This window comes from Macaca thibetana, chromosome 12, assembly GCF_024542745.1.
Source record: "Macaca thibetana thibetana isolate TM-01 chromosome 12, ASM2454274v1, whole genome shotgun sequence".
NCBI classification, from domain to species: domain Eukaryota; kingdom Metazoa; phylum Chordata; class Mammalia; order Primates; family Cercopithecidae; genus Macaca; species Macaca thibetana.
In genome coordinates, this window is record NC_065589.1 from 64287169 (window position 1) to 64302719 (window position 15551).

The following is a 15551-nucleotide window of genomic DNA, read 5'->3' on the forward strand; positions in this document are numbered from 1 at the left end:
TCATCATAACTTCTTCTTTGAAAAGATCCCCCAGGGCCACCCAAGAACCTGCACCATGTAGATGTTGACAAGACTGAAGTCTCCCTCGTCTGGAATAAGCCGGATCGTGATGGTGGTTCTCCAATCACTGGATATTTGGTGGAATATCAAGAAGAAGGCACCGAGGACTGGATTAAATTTAAGACTGTGACAAACTTAGAGTGTGTGGTTACCGGACTACAACAAGGAAAGACCTATAGATTCCGTGTAAAAGCTGAAAATATTGTGGGTCTTGGTCTCCCCGACACAACTATCCCGATAGAATGTCAAGAAAAACTAGGTAATTTTTGGACTAGCAGTTTTATCTTATTTCTTTTTAAAATTATTCATGTAGGTGAAAATCAAAATCTAATTTATTCATGTTTACTTTTCAGTGCCTCCATCTGTGGAGCTAGATGTGAAATTAATTGAAGGTCTTGTGGTAAAGGCTGGAACCACAGTCAGATTCCCTGCTATTATAAGAGGTGTGCCTGTTCCTACCGCAAAGTGGACAACCGATGGGAGTGAGATTAAAACCGATGAGCACTACACAGTTGAAACAGACAACTTCTCATCAGTACTTACCATTAAGAACTGCTTAAGGAGAGACACTGGAGAATATCAAATCACAGTTTCCAATGCAGCTGGTAGCAAAACAGTAGCCGTACATCTTACTGTTCTTGATGTTCCTGGGCCACCAACAGGTCCTATTCATATTCTGGATGTTACTCCTGAACACATGACTATCTCATGGCAGCCACCTAAGGATGATGGAGGAAGCCCTGTGATAAATTATATTGTTGAGAAACAAGATACAAGGAAAGACACTTGGGGTGTTGTCTCTTCGGGAAGCAGTAAGACAAAGCTGAAAATCCCACATCTGCAGAAGGGCTGTGAATATGTTTTCCGAGTTAAAGCAGAGAATAAGATAGGTGTTGGTCCTCCCCTTGACTCCACACCTACTGTTGCTAAGCATAAATTTAGTCCTCCATCTCCTCCTGGTAAACCAGTGGTTACTGACATTACTGAAAATGCAGCAACAGTGTCTTGGACCCTGCCAAAATCTGATGGTGGCAGTCCAATAACTGGCTACTACGTGGAACGTCGAGAAGTAACTGGCAAATGGGTGAGGGTCAACAAAACACCTATTGCTGACCTTAAGTTCAGAGTGACTGGACTCTATGAAGGAAATACATACGAGTTTAGGGTTTTTGCTGAAAATCTTGCAGGACTAAGCAATCCATCCCCAAGTTCCGATCCAATAAAAGCTTGCCGTCCCATCAAACCACCTGGACCACCTATTAATCCTAAACTGAAAGACAAGAGCAGAGAAACAGCTGATTTGGTGTGGACAAAGCCTCTCAGTGATGGTGGTAGCCCCATTCTAGGATATGTAGTGGAATGTCAGAAACCTGGCACAGCACAATGGAACAGGATTAATAAAGATGAACTCATTAGGCAATGTGCCTTTAGAGTACCTGGACTAATTGAAGGAAATGAGTACAGATTCCGTATAAAGGCAGCTAATATTGTAGGAGAGGGTGAGCCAAGAGAACTAGCAGAATCTGTGATTGCAAAAGATATCCTTCATCCTCCAGAAGTAGAACTTGATGTTACTTGTCGTGATGTTATTACCGTGAGAGTAGGCCAAACTATCCGCATTCTAGCTCGAGTCAAAGGCAGACCTGCACCAGACATAACTTGGACTAAGGAAGGCAAAGTATTGGTCCGAGAAAAGAGGGTGGACATTATTCAGGACCTACCTCGTGTTGAGTTACAAATTAAAGAAGCTGTTAGAGCTGATCATGGCAAGTATATCATCTCAGCTAAGAACAGCAGTGGACATGCCCAAGGTTCAGCCATCGTTAACGTCCTTGACAGACCTGGGCCTTGCCAGAATTTGAAGGTTACCAATGTAACCAAAGAGAACTGTACAATTTCTTGGGAAAACCCAGTAGATAATGGCGGCTCAGAAATAACAAACTTCATAGTAGAATATCGCAAACCAAACCAGAAAGGCTGGTCAATTGTTGCGTCAGATGTCACTAAACGATTAATCAAGGCCAACCTTTTAGCCAACAATGAATACTATTTCCGAGTTTGTGCAGAGAATAAAGTAGGTGTTGGGCCAACCATCGAAACAAAAACTCCCATTCTGGCTATTAACCCTATTGACAGACCAGGTGAGCCTGAAAACCTTCACATTGCGGATAAAGGAAAGACATTTGTCTACCTAAAGTGGCGGAGGCCTGATTATGATGGTGGCAGTCCAAATCTGTCATATCATGTTGAGAGAAGGCTGAAGGGCTCTGATGACTGGGAAAGAGTGCATAAAGGAAGCATTAAAGAAACTCACTACATGGTTGACAGATGTGTTGAAAACCAGATTTATGAGTTCAGAGTGCAAACGAAGAACGAAGGTGGGGAAAGTGACTGGGTGAAGACAGAGGAAGTTGTTGTTAAAGAAGACTTACAAAAACCAGTACTTGATCTGAAATTAAGTGGGGTCCTAACTGTCAAAGCAGGGGACACCATTAGGCTTGAGGCAGGGGTTAGAGGCAAACCATTCCCAGAAGTTTCATGGACCAAGGACAAAGATGCTACAGACTTTACAAGATCACCAAGGGTCAAGATTGATACCAGTGCTGATTCATCTAAATTTTCTCTTACTAAAGCAAAGCGAAGTGATGGGGGTAAATATGTAGTTACGGCAACTAACACAGCTGGCAGTTTTGTGGCCTATGCCACTGTCAACGTTTTAGATAAGCCTGGTCCTGTGAGAAATCTGAAAATTGTTGATGTGTCCAGTGATAGGTGTACTGTTCGCTGGGATCCACCAGAAGATGATGGCGGCTGTGAAATCCAAAATTATATTCTAGAAAAATGTGAGACAAAGCGAATGGTTTGGTCTACCTATTCTGCTACTGTCTTGACACCTGGTACTACAGTAACACGTCTCATAGAAGGAAATGAATATATTTTCAGAGTCCGTGCAGAAAATAAAATAGGCACAGGGCCTCCAACAGAAAGTAAACCAGTCATAGCCAAAACCAAGTATAATAAACCTGGACGCCCTGATCCCCCAGAAGTCACTAAAGTAAGCAAAGAAGAGATGACTGTGGTTTGGAATCCACCTGAATATGATGGTGGAAAGTCTATAACAGGATACTTTTTGGAGAAAAAGGAAAAGCATTCAACACGATGGGTCCCTGTTAACAAGAGTGCAATCCCTGAGAGACGTATGAAAGTACAGAATCTCCTCCCAGACCATGAATATCAGTTCCGTGTCAAGGCAGAAAATGAAATTGGAATTGGAGAACCAAGCTTGCCTTCAAGACCAGTGGTGGCAAAAGACCCCATAGGTAGGATGTCCTTGTTTTTTCTGATATTACATCAACTCTTAATCTCAAGCACAGAAGTATTTGATAAATAAGTTAATGTAACATCTAAATCCATAACATAAAAACTGTATTTAGCAAATATTTTTCCAAATAGACCTTTTACCAAAATACCTAAAAGGTACAAACAATAGTAGATTCTCATTTTTATGAAGGAAAATAAAGAGGACTCTAATTGAAAAATTGGACGACCTATATTTGATTAACTGAGGCTAGGCTATATAAAATTACACATTGAAGTATCACTATTAGTAGTTAAACATATGTATATCTATTCTTATATTTTATTTTCAGAGCCACCTGGTCCACCAACCAATTTCAGAGTGGTTGATACAACCAAACATTCCATAACTCTTGGGTGGGGAAAACCAGTCTATGATGGTGGTGCACCGATCATTGGATATGTTGTGGAAATGAGACCAAAAATAGCAGATGCATCTCCTGATGAAGGCTGGAAACGTTGTAATGCTGCAGCACAGCTTGTACGCAAGGAATTCACCGTTACCAGCTTGGATGAAAACCAGGAATATGAGTTCAGGGTGTGTGCCCAAAACCAAGTTGGTATTGGGCGCCCTGCAGAGCTAAAGGAAGCTATCAAACCTAAAGAAATACTAGGTAAGTCCTTCCTTTAGCATGTGATTCATTCACACCTAATTTCTTATGATTTCCCCACATTCTGAAACATCAATTAATGACCTTACTGTCATTTGCAGAACCTCCAGAGATTGATTTGGATGCCAGCATGAGAAAACTGGTCATAGTGAGAGCAGGATGCCCTATTCGTCTCTTTGCTATAGTAAGAGGACGACCAGCCCCTAAAGTCACTTGGCGAAAAGTGGGCATTGATAATGTGGTCAGAAAAGGACAAGTTGATCTGGTTGACACTATGGCCTTCCTTGTCATCCCCAATTCTACTCGTGATGACTCAGGAAAATATTCCTTAACACTTGTGAACCCAGCAGGAGAAAAGGCTGTATTCGTAAATGTCAGAGTATTAGGTGGGTTACTAAAATGCTTCTCCCTCCCACTTCAAAAATGAATTTTTTAATAGGGATGCTGAGGAGATGTGTATATCTGATTTTATGACTCTTTACAGACACTCCTGGACCTGTGTCTGATTTGAAAGTTTCAGATGTCACTAAAACATCATGCCATGTGTCCTGGGCCCCTCCTGAAAATGACGGTGGGAGCCAAGTGACACATTATATTGTGGAGAAACGTGAGGCAGACAGAAAGACATGGTCAACCGTTACCCCAGAGGTTAAGAAAACAAGCTTCCAAGTAACCAATCTTGTCCCTGGGAATGAGTATTACTTCAGAGTAACTGCTGTCAACGAATATGGCCCTGGCGTCCCAACAGATGTCCCAAAACCAGTGCTTGCATCAGATCCTCTAAGTAAGTATTATGCTTTCTTCCTCCTTTTAACTCCAGCCTCCTATTTCAGCAAGGTCAAGATACTAATACCATTTTAATCCACTTCTGAAAGAGATTTCATTTGTAGAGACCCAAATAGTGTAATAAATGTCTGTCTCACTCATGAAACACTTTTTTGATCTGTCTCATCTTACGTGTTTTACTTTTAATGTACTGAACTACAGGTTCTATGTACATTGGAGCAAATGGCATACTAAAACTCTTATGTACATTAAAAAGGGGATTTGATTAGGTTACCTAGGTAATTTTATACATTATGTTTTTCTTCTAGGTGAGCCGGATCCCCCAAGGAAATTAGAAGTGACTGAAATGACAAAGAACAGTGCCACCTTAGCCTGGTTACCTCCCCTGCGTGATGGAGGTGCTAAAATCGATGGCTACATCATTAGTTACAGAGAAGAAGAGCAGCCTGCAGACCGCTGGACAGAGTACTCAGTGGTAAAAGATCTCAGCCTTGTTGTCACTGGCCTAAAGGAAGGAAAGAAATACAAATTTAGAGTAGCAGCCAGAAATGCTGTTGGAGTCAGTTTGCCAAGAGAAGCTGAAGGAGTGTATGAAGCCAAAGAACAACTGTGTAAGTAGTCATTGCTTCATTTATGTCATGTGCTAAGTTTATTAGAATTTCTTTTATATGTAGACATTTCTCCCTGAGGAATCTAGCTCTATAAATACTTGAAAAACAATAGAGAACAGTGGCTTTCAAACACGTGGGTGGGCCAACAATACACAGTAAATAAACTTATACAAACACATAGATAACTAAAAACCATTTCCTGAAACAATACCCATTCATTATCATGTGCACTCTTATGTTTTCTACCCTATTCTGTGTGGTTTTTGTTTTGTTTTGTTTTGTTTTTTGAGACGGAGTCTTGCTCTGTCCCCAGGCTGGAGTGTATTCTGTGTTTTTTAAAATGTTGGCTGTACAACAAACATATAAAAAAAAAGCTCATCATCACTGGTCATTAGAGAAATGCAAATCAAAACAACAATGAGATACCATCTCATGCCAGTTAGAATGGCAATCATTAAAAAGTCAGGAAACAACAGGTGCTGGAGAGGATGTGGAGAAATAGGAAAGCTTTTACACTGTTGGTGGGAGTGTAAATTAGTTCAACCATTATGGAACACAGTGTGGCGATTCCTCAAGGATCTAGAACCAGAAATACCATTTGACCCAGCAATTCCATTACTGGGTATATATCCAAAGGATTATAAATAATTCTACTATAAAGACACATGCACATGTATGTTTATTGTGGCACTGTTCACAATAGCAAAGACTTGGAACCAACCCAAATGTCCATCAGTGATAGACTATATAAAGAAAATGTGGCACATATATACCACAGAATACTACGCAGCCATAAAAAAGGATGAGTTCATGTCCTTTTCAGGGACATGGATGGAGCCGGAAACCATCATTCTCAGCAAACTAACACAAGAACAGAAAACCAAACACCACATGTTCTCACTCATAAGTGGGAGTTGAACAATGAAAACGCATGGACACAGGGAGGGGAGCATCACACACTGGGACCTGTCAGGGGGATGGGGGGCTAGGGGAGGGATAGCATTAGGAGAAATACCTAATATAGATGATGGGTTGATGGGTGCAGCAAATCACCATGGCACGTGTATACCTATGTAACAAACCTGCACATTCTGCACATGTGTCTCAGAACTTAAAGTATTTAAAAAAAAAAAAATTGGCGGTAATACAAGCATTAATTTGAACCAGTATAGTTCTCCACCAGAAGAAACTTAACCACCTTCCCAAAATTAGTATCTTTTCATTTTACTTTCAGTGCCACCAAAGATCCTTATGCCAGAGCAAATTACTATCAAAGCTGGGAAAAAACTCCGAATTGAAGCCCATGTGTATGGAAAGCCTCATCCCACCTGTAAATGGAAAAAAGGAGAAGATGAAGTTGTCACATCCAGCCACCTGGCAGTGCATAAAGCAGACAGCTCTTCAATTCTGATCATAAAAGATGTGACTAGAAAAGACAGTGGTTACTACAGCCTCACAGCAGAGAACAGTTCTGGGACAGACACTCAGAAAATCAAAGTTGTAGTCATGGGTGAGTTAAGTATTAGACAAACGGCCATCTAAATATGAAACTCTGAAACATTTTTACCCATCAGATCCTTGTTCTTACATTTCTTTCCTCTTGGTTCATGCAGATGCCCCTGGCCCCCCTCAGCCTCCATTTGACATTTCTGATATAGACGCCGATGCTTGCTCCCTGTCGTGGCACATCCCTCTGGAGGACGGAGGCAGTAACATCACCAATTATATAGTGGAGAAGTGTGATGTAAGCCGAGGTGACTGGGTCACGGCTCTAGCTTCAGTCACAAAAACTTCCTGCAGGGTTGGAAAGCTGATCCCAGGCCAGGAGTACATCTTCCGGGTCCGTGCTGAAAACCGATTTGGCATTTCAGAGCCTCTCACATCTCCAAAGATGGTTGCAGAGTTCCCATTTGGTATGTTTTTGTGAAGGAGAAAAAAAGTTATGTTTTCTTTCTAGTTTGTTACTGAATGTAGAAACTGACATTTTCCTTGTCTTCATCTCCAGGTGTTCCTAGTGAACCAAAGAATGCACGAGTCACCAAAGTCAACAAGGACTGTATTTTTGTTGCATGGGACAGACCAGACAGTGATGGAGGGAGCCCCATTACTGGTTATCTGATTGAACGCAAGGAAAGAAACAGTTTGCTGTGGGTGAAAGCCAATGATACTCCTGTCCGGTCAACTGAATATCCTTGTGCTGGCCTTATAGAAGGTCTTGAGTATTCATTTAGAATCTATGCCCTAAACAAAGCTGGATCCAGCCCACCCAGCAAACCCACAGAATATGTAACTGCAAGAATGCCAGTTGGTAAGTTTTGGGGGTTTTTTATTGTTGTTGTTGTTGTTGTTTTAGTATTATGGAGGCACATTTAAATCTCAGAGTCTAAGATTTGGACTCCAAGACATAGACAGTAGTAGAGATCTGAAGATTACAACTCCCATTCAAGAATATGGTCTATCTCTTACAATGAAGATGACATATTAAAAAAAGAAAAGGACATACAATTTCCTTTAAAGCATACAGCAAGGACTCAAAAGTGCATACTAGTTGGACAATTATTAAAATGGGATAATTATCATCCTGTTGAGCTTGTTACTTAGCAGCAGGGATGATAATGTGAAATATGGAAGTTTAAACTTCTGCTAGTAAGATAAATGGTGAGTGTACCTCTTTTTGTTTTAGATCCTCCTGGGAAACCTGAAGTTATTGATGTCACCAAGAGTACTGTATCTCTGATCTGGGCACGTCCAAAGCATGATGGAGGCAGTAAAATTATTGGTTATTTCGTAGAAGCTTGCAAACTTCCTGGTGATAAATGGGTACGGTGCAATACTGCACCTCACCAGATTCCCCAGGAAGAGTACACAGCTACTGGCCTAGAAGAGAAAGCTCAGTATCAATTTAGAGCTATTGCCAGGACCGCAGTAAACATTAGCCCACCTTCGGAACCTTCTGATCCAGTGACTATCCTCGCAGAAAATGGTAAGATTCTGCTGAGTATTACAGGCAAAGATGTAACAGCATTCATGATGGTCATTTTTCCTAATAAACAACTAAGTATACACCTAAGGAAAAAAGGAAAAATAAAATGATATTTTATATAAAGACACAAACATTATGATTATGGAGAATCATAATAAAAGCAGGATACACAACTGTGGCAACGATATAATTTCAATAGTTATTCAATAATGCAGTTATTATTTGTCTATTTAAAATATGCAAAATGAAATAACATTGAAATTCCATTCTTGAAAGAGGTAGCATATGAATTTCCCACTATTATTAATAAGGATTACATTATATAGCCTTGCATATATTAAGTCCTTTATCTTCTTTCTTTCCAGTCCCTCCCAGGATAGACCTGAGTGTGGCTATGAAATCACTGCTTACTGTGAAAGCTGGAACTAATGTCTGCTTGGATGCTACTGTTTTTGGTAAACCAATGCCAACGGTTTCTTGGAAGAAAGATGGCACACTGCTAAAACCAGCAGAAGGCATAAAGATGGCCATGCAGCGGAATCTGTGCACCTTGGAGCTATTCAGCGTGAACCGGAAGGACTCAGGAGACTATACCATTACTGCTGAAAATTCAAGTGGTTCTAAGTCAGCCACCATTAAGCTTAAAGTGTTAGGTAACTAATAAACTTCATTAGAATCCCATATTTTACTTTGGTTAATGGGACGTAAATAGGATTTACAAAATAATGTGGGAGAAGACATACATATTCTAAAGTATATCTCCTATGCACAGAATTATTCTTATGACAGAACCATGTTTTAGAGTTAAAAAGAGCATTAGAAAAATCACATGTTTCAATTACCCAATTTTACAAATGAAAAAACTAAGATTCTAAAAAATTAAGTAATCTCCTAGGTCATATAGGAAATTGACAATAGAAAGACTGCAGTCCAGGTCTCCAGACTTCTACTCTATATTCATTCCCCATTCCAGATATTTTAGTGAAAGACTTCACTCTTCTTCCTTATTCTTTCAGATAAACCGGGTCCTCCAGCATCTGTTAAAATCAACAAAATGTATTCAGATCGTGCAATGCTTTCTTGGGAACCGCCTCTTGAAGATGGAGGCTCAGAAATCACCAACTATATTGTTGACAAACGTGAAACAAGCAGGCCCAACTGGGCTCAAGTCTCTGCAACTGTGCCTATCACCAGCTGCAGCGTGGAGAAACTTATAGAGGGCCATGAGTATCAGTTCCGTATTTGTGCTGAAAATAAATATGGAGTAGGCGATCCAGTCTTCACTGAACCAGCAATTGCCAAAAACCCATACGGTAGGAACATTTCCCGGTGGTTTTTCATTTTACTTTTTAAATATTACCTTTTAGTCTGGGAAATTAACTTTTCAATCAATTTCTGCAGACCCACCAGGACGCTGTGATCCTCCTGTTATTAGCAACATAACCAAAGATCACATGACAGTCAGCTGGAAGCCACCAGCAGATGATGGCGGCTCACCCATCACTGGCTATTTGCTTGAAAAGCGGGAAACCCAGGCTGTTAACTGGACTAAGGTCAACAGAAAACCTATTATAGAAAGAACACTAAAAGCAACAGGTCTTCAAGAAGGTACCGAATATGAGTTCCGTGTTACAGCTATAAATAAAGCTGGACCAGGCAAACCCAGTGACGCATCCAAGGCCGCTTATGCTCGGGACCCTCAGTGTAAGTGTTCATGAACAAGATCCATATCCTGTGTTAAAAGCAGCATGAAACACCCAGGAAGGAGGTTTGAATGAAAATTTCCTATCATTATTTCTTCTCAGATCCTCCTGGCCCACCGGCTTTCCCTAAAGTATATGATACAACTCGTAGCTCCGTGAGTCTATCCTGGGGCAAGCCAGCCTATGACGGCGGCAGCCCTATCATTGGTTATCTCGTTGAAGTAAAACGGGCTGACTCCGATAACTGGGTGAGGTGCAACTTACCACAGAATCTACAGAAAACCCGCTTTGAGGTTACTGGCCTGATGGAAGACACACAATATCAATTTCGTGTGTATGCTGTTAATAAGATTGGATACAGTGACCCCAGTGATGTGCCAGATAAACACTACCCCAAGGACATCTTAAGTAAGTATTACCAGGGGCAATACCTAAGGCTTTTCTTATTAATCATATTCTAAGAGGGAGAATAGAACTCCCTTAGGTAGATTAATTTATTTACAAGGTGTAGACTTGGTAACTCCAGGAGTACTTTTTAGGAGAGCTGGGTGGGTACTTTACGGTATTGTAGAACAGGCAAATCAAATGCAAATGATTTGTGGTTTTGAAAAGCTTTTCATATATATAAGAATTTCATGTCTTCAAAAGACATAGAATGACAGAATTTTATTGGAATGTAAGAATTTTATTTTACGAATAAAGAGGCCTTTTAACTAAGTAGTGAGCTATTTACTATTCTTAGGGTTTCTGTTTTCCAATCCACCATCTCCCTAAGTATGTGATTGGTGGGCTCTCCATCTTAATTTCCCTTCTTCTTATTTTTTCTATTTGCTTATTCTCCATGATAATTTCCCCTTTATTTGAATTACTTGATATTATATGTCACCCTCCAGGTACTTTTCTTCCTACTATGAAATAATAAAGAGAGCTAGAATATGTGGCAGAATACCTTCATGGAATATAAAAAGGAAAAAACAAGAATGAAAGGGAGCCAAAAATCAATCATCTACTTTCCTTTTAGTATATGTAGCATTTCAGAGTACATAAGGTTCATGAAAAAGGAGGTACAGATCCTCCGGGGAAAACCTGGTTAAACTAAAGCATAGTGGAAAATGGAAAGATCAATAATTAGTACAGAATAGAAAAATGGTTTTGAGGATTGTATTAAGGAAGTTTTAAAGAACAAGAAATTGGCTCTAGAAAATAAATGTATTTTAGGAGTGATAAGGCCAGTCCTTGGAAATACATTTGACTATTAAATTTTTAATTAACTTTCTTCACCCAAAATTAAACAGTTCCACCTGAGGGAGAACTTGATGCGGACTTAAGGAAGACACTCATATTACGTGCTGGAGTTACTATGAGACTATATGTACCAGTAAAAGGACGCCCACCTCCAAAGATTACTTGGTCTAAACCTAATGTCAATCTAAGAGACAGGATTGGACTGGACATAAAGTCAACTGACTTTGACACTTTCTTGCGCTGTGAAAATGTGAACAAATATGATGCAGGAAAATACATCTTAACCCTGGAGAACAGCTGTGGTAAAAAGGAATATACCATTGTTGTGAAAGTGCTTGGTAAGTCTATTTCAAAAAAGAATCATATATATTTTAAAATAGTATATGTATTTTTTACACATTCATTTCTTATTTACCCACTATTTATCCAGATACTCCTGGGCCACCTGTCAATGTGACTGTTAAGGAAATATCCAAAGACTCTGCTTATGTTACCTGGGAGCCTCCCATTATTGATGGTGGAAGCCCCATCATAAACTATGTGGTACAAAAACGTGATGCAGAGAGGAAATCCTGGTCTACAGTGACAACTGAGTGCTCCAAAACGAGCTTCAGAGTATCTAATTTGGAGGAGGGAAAATCCTACTTCTTCCGAGTGTTTGCTGAAAATGAGTATGGCATTGGTGATCCCGGTGAAACTCGTGATGCTGTCAAAGCTTCCCGTAAGCAAATGAACCATCATCCCATCATTTTGAGTGACATCCTTCCTTTGCTATATGGGGCTTACACTTATCATTTCTCCTTTGCTTTAGAAACTCCTGGACCAGTTGTGGACCTGAAAGTGAGGTCTGTAACTAAGTCATCTTGTAGCATTGGCTGGAAAAAGCCTCATAGTGATGGTGGAAGTCGGATTATTGGATATGTAGTTGATTTCCTGACTGAAGAAAATAAGTGGCAACGAGTTATGAAATCCTTAAGCCTACAGTACTCCGCAAAAGATCTGACTGAAGGGAAGGAATATACCTTCAGAGTGAGTGCTGAGAATGAAAATGGAGAAGGAACCCCAAGCGAAATCACTGTTGTGGCAAGGGATGATGTTGGTAAGGCTCTATCCACACATCTTCATTTTTCCTTTATTGTCACCAAAAGTGCACTCTTGTGTCCTACTCATTAGCTTATCTAAAAATCCATTAAAAGCTAGAAGTATGTGAAAAAGTTAATTACCTGGCCTTAAAAATAACAGTAATTTATCTCTGCTATTTTACAGTGGCTCCTGATCTTGACTTAAAGGGTCTACCTGATTTGTGCTACTTGGCTAAAGAAAACAGCAACTTCCGGCTTAAGATCCCCATAAAAGGCAAGCCAGCTCCATCAGTCTCCTGGAAGAAAGGGGAAGATCCTCTAGCAACTGACACTAGAGTCAGTGTTGAGTCATCTGCAGTTAACACAACTCTTATAGTATACGATTGCCAAAAATCTGATGCTGGAAAATACACAATCACACTTAAGAATGTTGCTGGCACCAAGGAAGGAACTATCTCCATAAAGGTTGTTGGCAAGCCTGGCATCCCCACTGGACCAATCAAATTTGATGAAGTCACAGCAGAAGCCATGACCTTAAAGTGGGCTCCTCCAAAGGATGATGGAGGTTCTGAAATCACCAACTATATCCTAGAGAAGAGGGATTCTGTGAACAACAAGTGGGTGACGTGCGCCTCAGCTGTCCAGAAAACCACCTTTAGAGTAACCAGACTTCATGAGGGCATGGAATATACCTTCAGGGTCAGTGCCGAAAATAAATATGGTGTAGGGGAAGGCCTGAAATCGGAGCCAATTGTTGCTAGACATCCATTTGGTAAGTGTCTTAAATTCAGAAGACATGAAGCAAAACATGGTTTTGAGGAGGCTTCTTATTATAAATCTTGCATTATCTACTTTTTTCTAGATGTGCCTGATGCTCCCCCACCTCCCAATATTGTGGAGGTCAGACACGATTCAGTATCTCTAACTTGGACTGACCCCAGGAGAACTGGTGGCTCTCCAATTACAGGTATTTTGTTTATTCTTACCCTACATCTTTTACATCAAGATTCCTCACAAATATTTCCCTGAGAACAGTGGAATGTGTGCTTATCGATAACACTATCTGCTTATACAGAAATGTGTTTTTCTTTCAGTACATATGGTTAATGTTTAATTTTATTGAAAATCTCCTAATGTAATAGTTAATAAAGTATTTCTTATATTTCTTATAATTATAATTATTATAATATCTATTTTTGTAAGTTAAAATTGTTCAACAAAAAAGACAACTATGCATAGTCCAAGGGGAAAAAAATGGCACTATGCTTAGGTAATAAAAGTATAGATACTAGCAAGAATGATTACTTGTTCAATATATATGGATATGTATAAATAATTTGGGCAACACATATATATTGTAAAATCAGGCTGCATTTATACTTTGTATGTGAATTGATACAATCCTGGGTCTTTTGTAGGGTATCATCTGGAGTTCAAGGAAAGAAACAGCCTTCTGTGGAAGAGAGCTAACAAGACTCCGATAAGGATGAGAGACTTTAAAGTGACAGGATTAACTGAAGGTCTTGAATATGAATTCCGAGTTATGGCAATCAATTTAGCAGGTGTGGGCAAGCCAAGCCTCCCATCAGAGCCTGTCGTGGCACTGGACCCGATTGGTAAGTCATTATATGAAGAAAAACCCATGTGCATTTTTTACATGAAGAAAACATTGGTATTTGTTTGACTGGTTTTGTTTTTATGTTTTAGATCCTCCTGGAAAACCTGAGGTTATTAACGTAACAAGGAATTCAGTGACTCTCATTTGGACTGAACCTAAATATGACGGTGGTCATAAGTTAACTGGCTATATAGTGGAGAAGCGAGATCTACCTTCCAAGTCTTGGATGAAAGCCAACCATGTTAATGTCCCAGAATGTGCCTTTACTGTAACTGACCTTGTTGAGGGTGGAAAATATGAATTCAGAATTAGAGCAAAGAATACAGCAGGTGCTATCAGTGCTCCATCAGAAAGTACAGGAACCATTATTTGCAAGGATGAATACGGTAGGTCCATTTTACTTTTTATGTACTTTGTTGTTGTTGTTTTTAAAAAAAAAAAAAAAAAGCAAATTAAGCCTCCTTCCTTTTCTGATTAAAATGTATTTTCTTCTTTGCAGAGGCACCAACAATTGTCCTTGATCCCACAATAAAAGATGGGCTAACAATTAAAGCAGGGGATACCATTGTTTTGAATGCCATTAGCATTCTTGGCAAACCCCTTCCAAAATCAAGTTGGTCCAAGGCAGGAAAAGACATTAGACCATCAGATATCACTCAGATAACTTCAACCCCAACATCTTCCATGCTTACTATCAAGTATGCCACTAGAAAAGATGCCGGTGAATACACCATCACTGCTACCAATCCTTTTGGCACGAAGGAGGAACATGTGAAGGTAACAGTCCTTGATGTACCTGGTCCCCCAGGTCCTATTGAAATCAGTAATGTTTCTGCTGAAAAAGCAACACTTACATGGACACCTCCCTTGGAAGATGGCGGCTCACCAATTAAGTCCTATATACTTGAAAAGAGAGAAACCAGTCGACTTTTGTGGACAGTGGTTTCTGAAGATATTCAGTCTTGCAGGCATGTGGCAACCAAACTTATCCAAGGAAATGAGTACGTCTTCCGGGTCTCAGCTGTAAACCACTATGGCAAAGGAGAACCTGTACAGTCTGAACCTGTCAAAATGGTAGACAGATTTGGTATGTAGAGCATGTGAGGGAATTGAAATGGAAACATTTATAGCAGAGTTTAGGAAATCATGGATTTCTAATAAATTTGCTTCCTTTTCAGGTCCCCCGGGCCCTCCTGAAAAACCAGAGGTCTCAAATGTCACTAAGAACACTGCCACTGTCAGCTGGAAAAGGCCAGTGGATGATGGTGGCAGCGAAATCACAGGATATCATGTAGAAAGGAGAGAAAAGAAAAGCCTGCGGTGGGTGAGAGCAATAAAAACGCCAGTTTCTGATCTCAGATGCAAAGTAACAGGACTGCAAGAAGGAAGCACCTATGAATTCCGTGTCAGTGCAGAAAACAGAGCAGGAATTGGTCCACCCAGTGAGGCTTCAAATTCTGTTCTAATGAAAGATGCAGCATGTTAGTATTTGTCT

The 15551-nt window shown here is 40.1% G+C and overlaps 1 protein-coding gene across 1 annotated transcript in view; it reads left to right on the plus strand.

Moving 5' to 3' along the window:
* TTN (titin) overlaps nt 1-15551 on the plus strand; it is a 273451-nt gene that overhangs the window by 206406 nt on the left and 51494 nt on the right. Inside the window, exons 284-306 of the mRNA XM_050750513.1 lie at nt 26-319; nt 414-3380; nt 3711-4031; nt 4130-4414; nt 4513-4812; nt 5123-5425; nt 6660-6935; nt 7039-7338; nt 7431-7733; nt 8109-8408; nt 8774-9061; nt 9425-9721; nt 9810-10112; nt 10214-10519; nt 11407-11694; nt 11787-12077; nt 12168-12455; nt 12623-13210; nt 13301-13405; nt 13857-14054; nt 14146-14442; nt 14556-15143; nt 15235-15537. Coding sequence (XP_050606470.1) covers nt 26-319; nt 414-3380; nt 3711-4031; nt 4130-4414; nt 4513-4812; nt 5123-5425; nt 6660-6935; nt 7039-7338; nt 7431-7733; nt 8109-8408; nt 8774-9061; nt 9425-9721; nt 9810-10112; nt 10214-10519; nt 11407-11694; nt 11787-12077; nt 12168-12455; nt 12623-13210; nt 13301-13405; nt 13857-14054; nt 14146-14442; nt 14556-15143; nt 15235-15537 — 9789 coding nt within the window. The remainder of the gene's footprint in view (nt 1-25; nt 320-413; nt 3381-3710; nt 4032-4129; nt 4415-4512; nt 4813-5122; nt 5426-6659; nt 6936-7038; nt 7339-7430; nt 7734-8108; nt 8409-8773; nt 9062-9424; nt 9722-9809; nt 10113-10213; nt 10520-11406; nt 11695-11786; nt 12078-12167; nt 12456-12622; nt 13211-13300; nt 13406-13856; nt 14055-14145; nt 14443-14555; nt 15144-15234; nt 15538-15551) is intronic.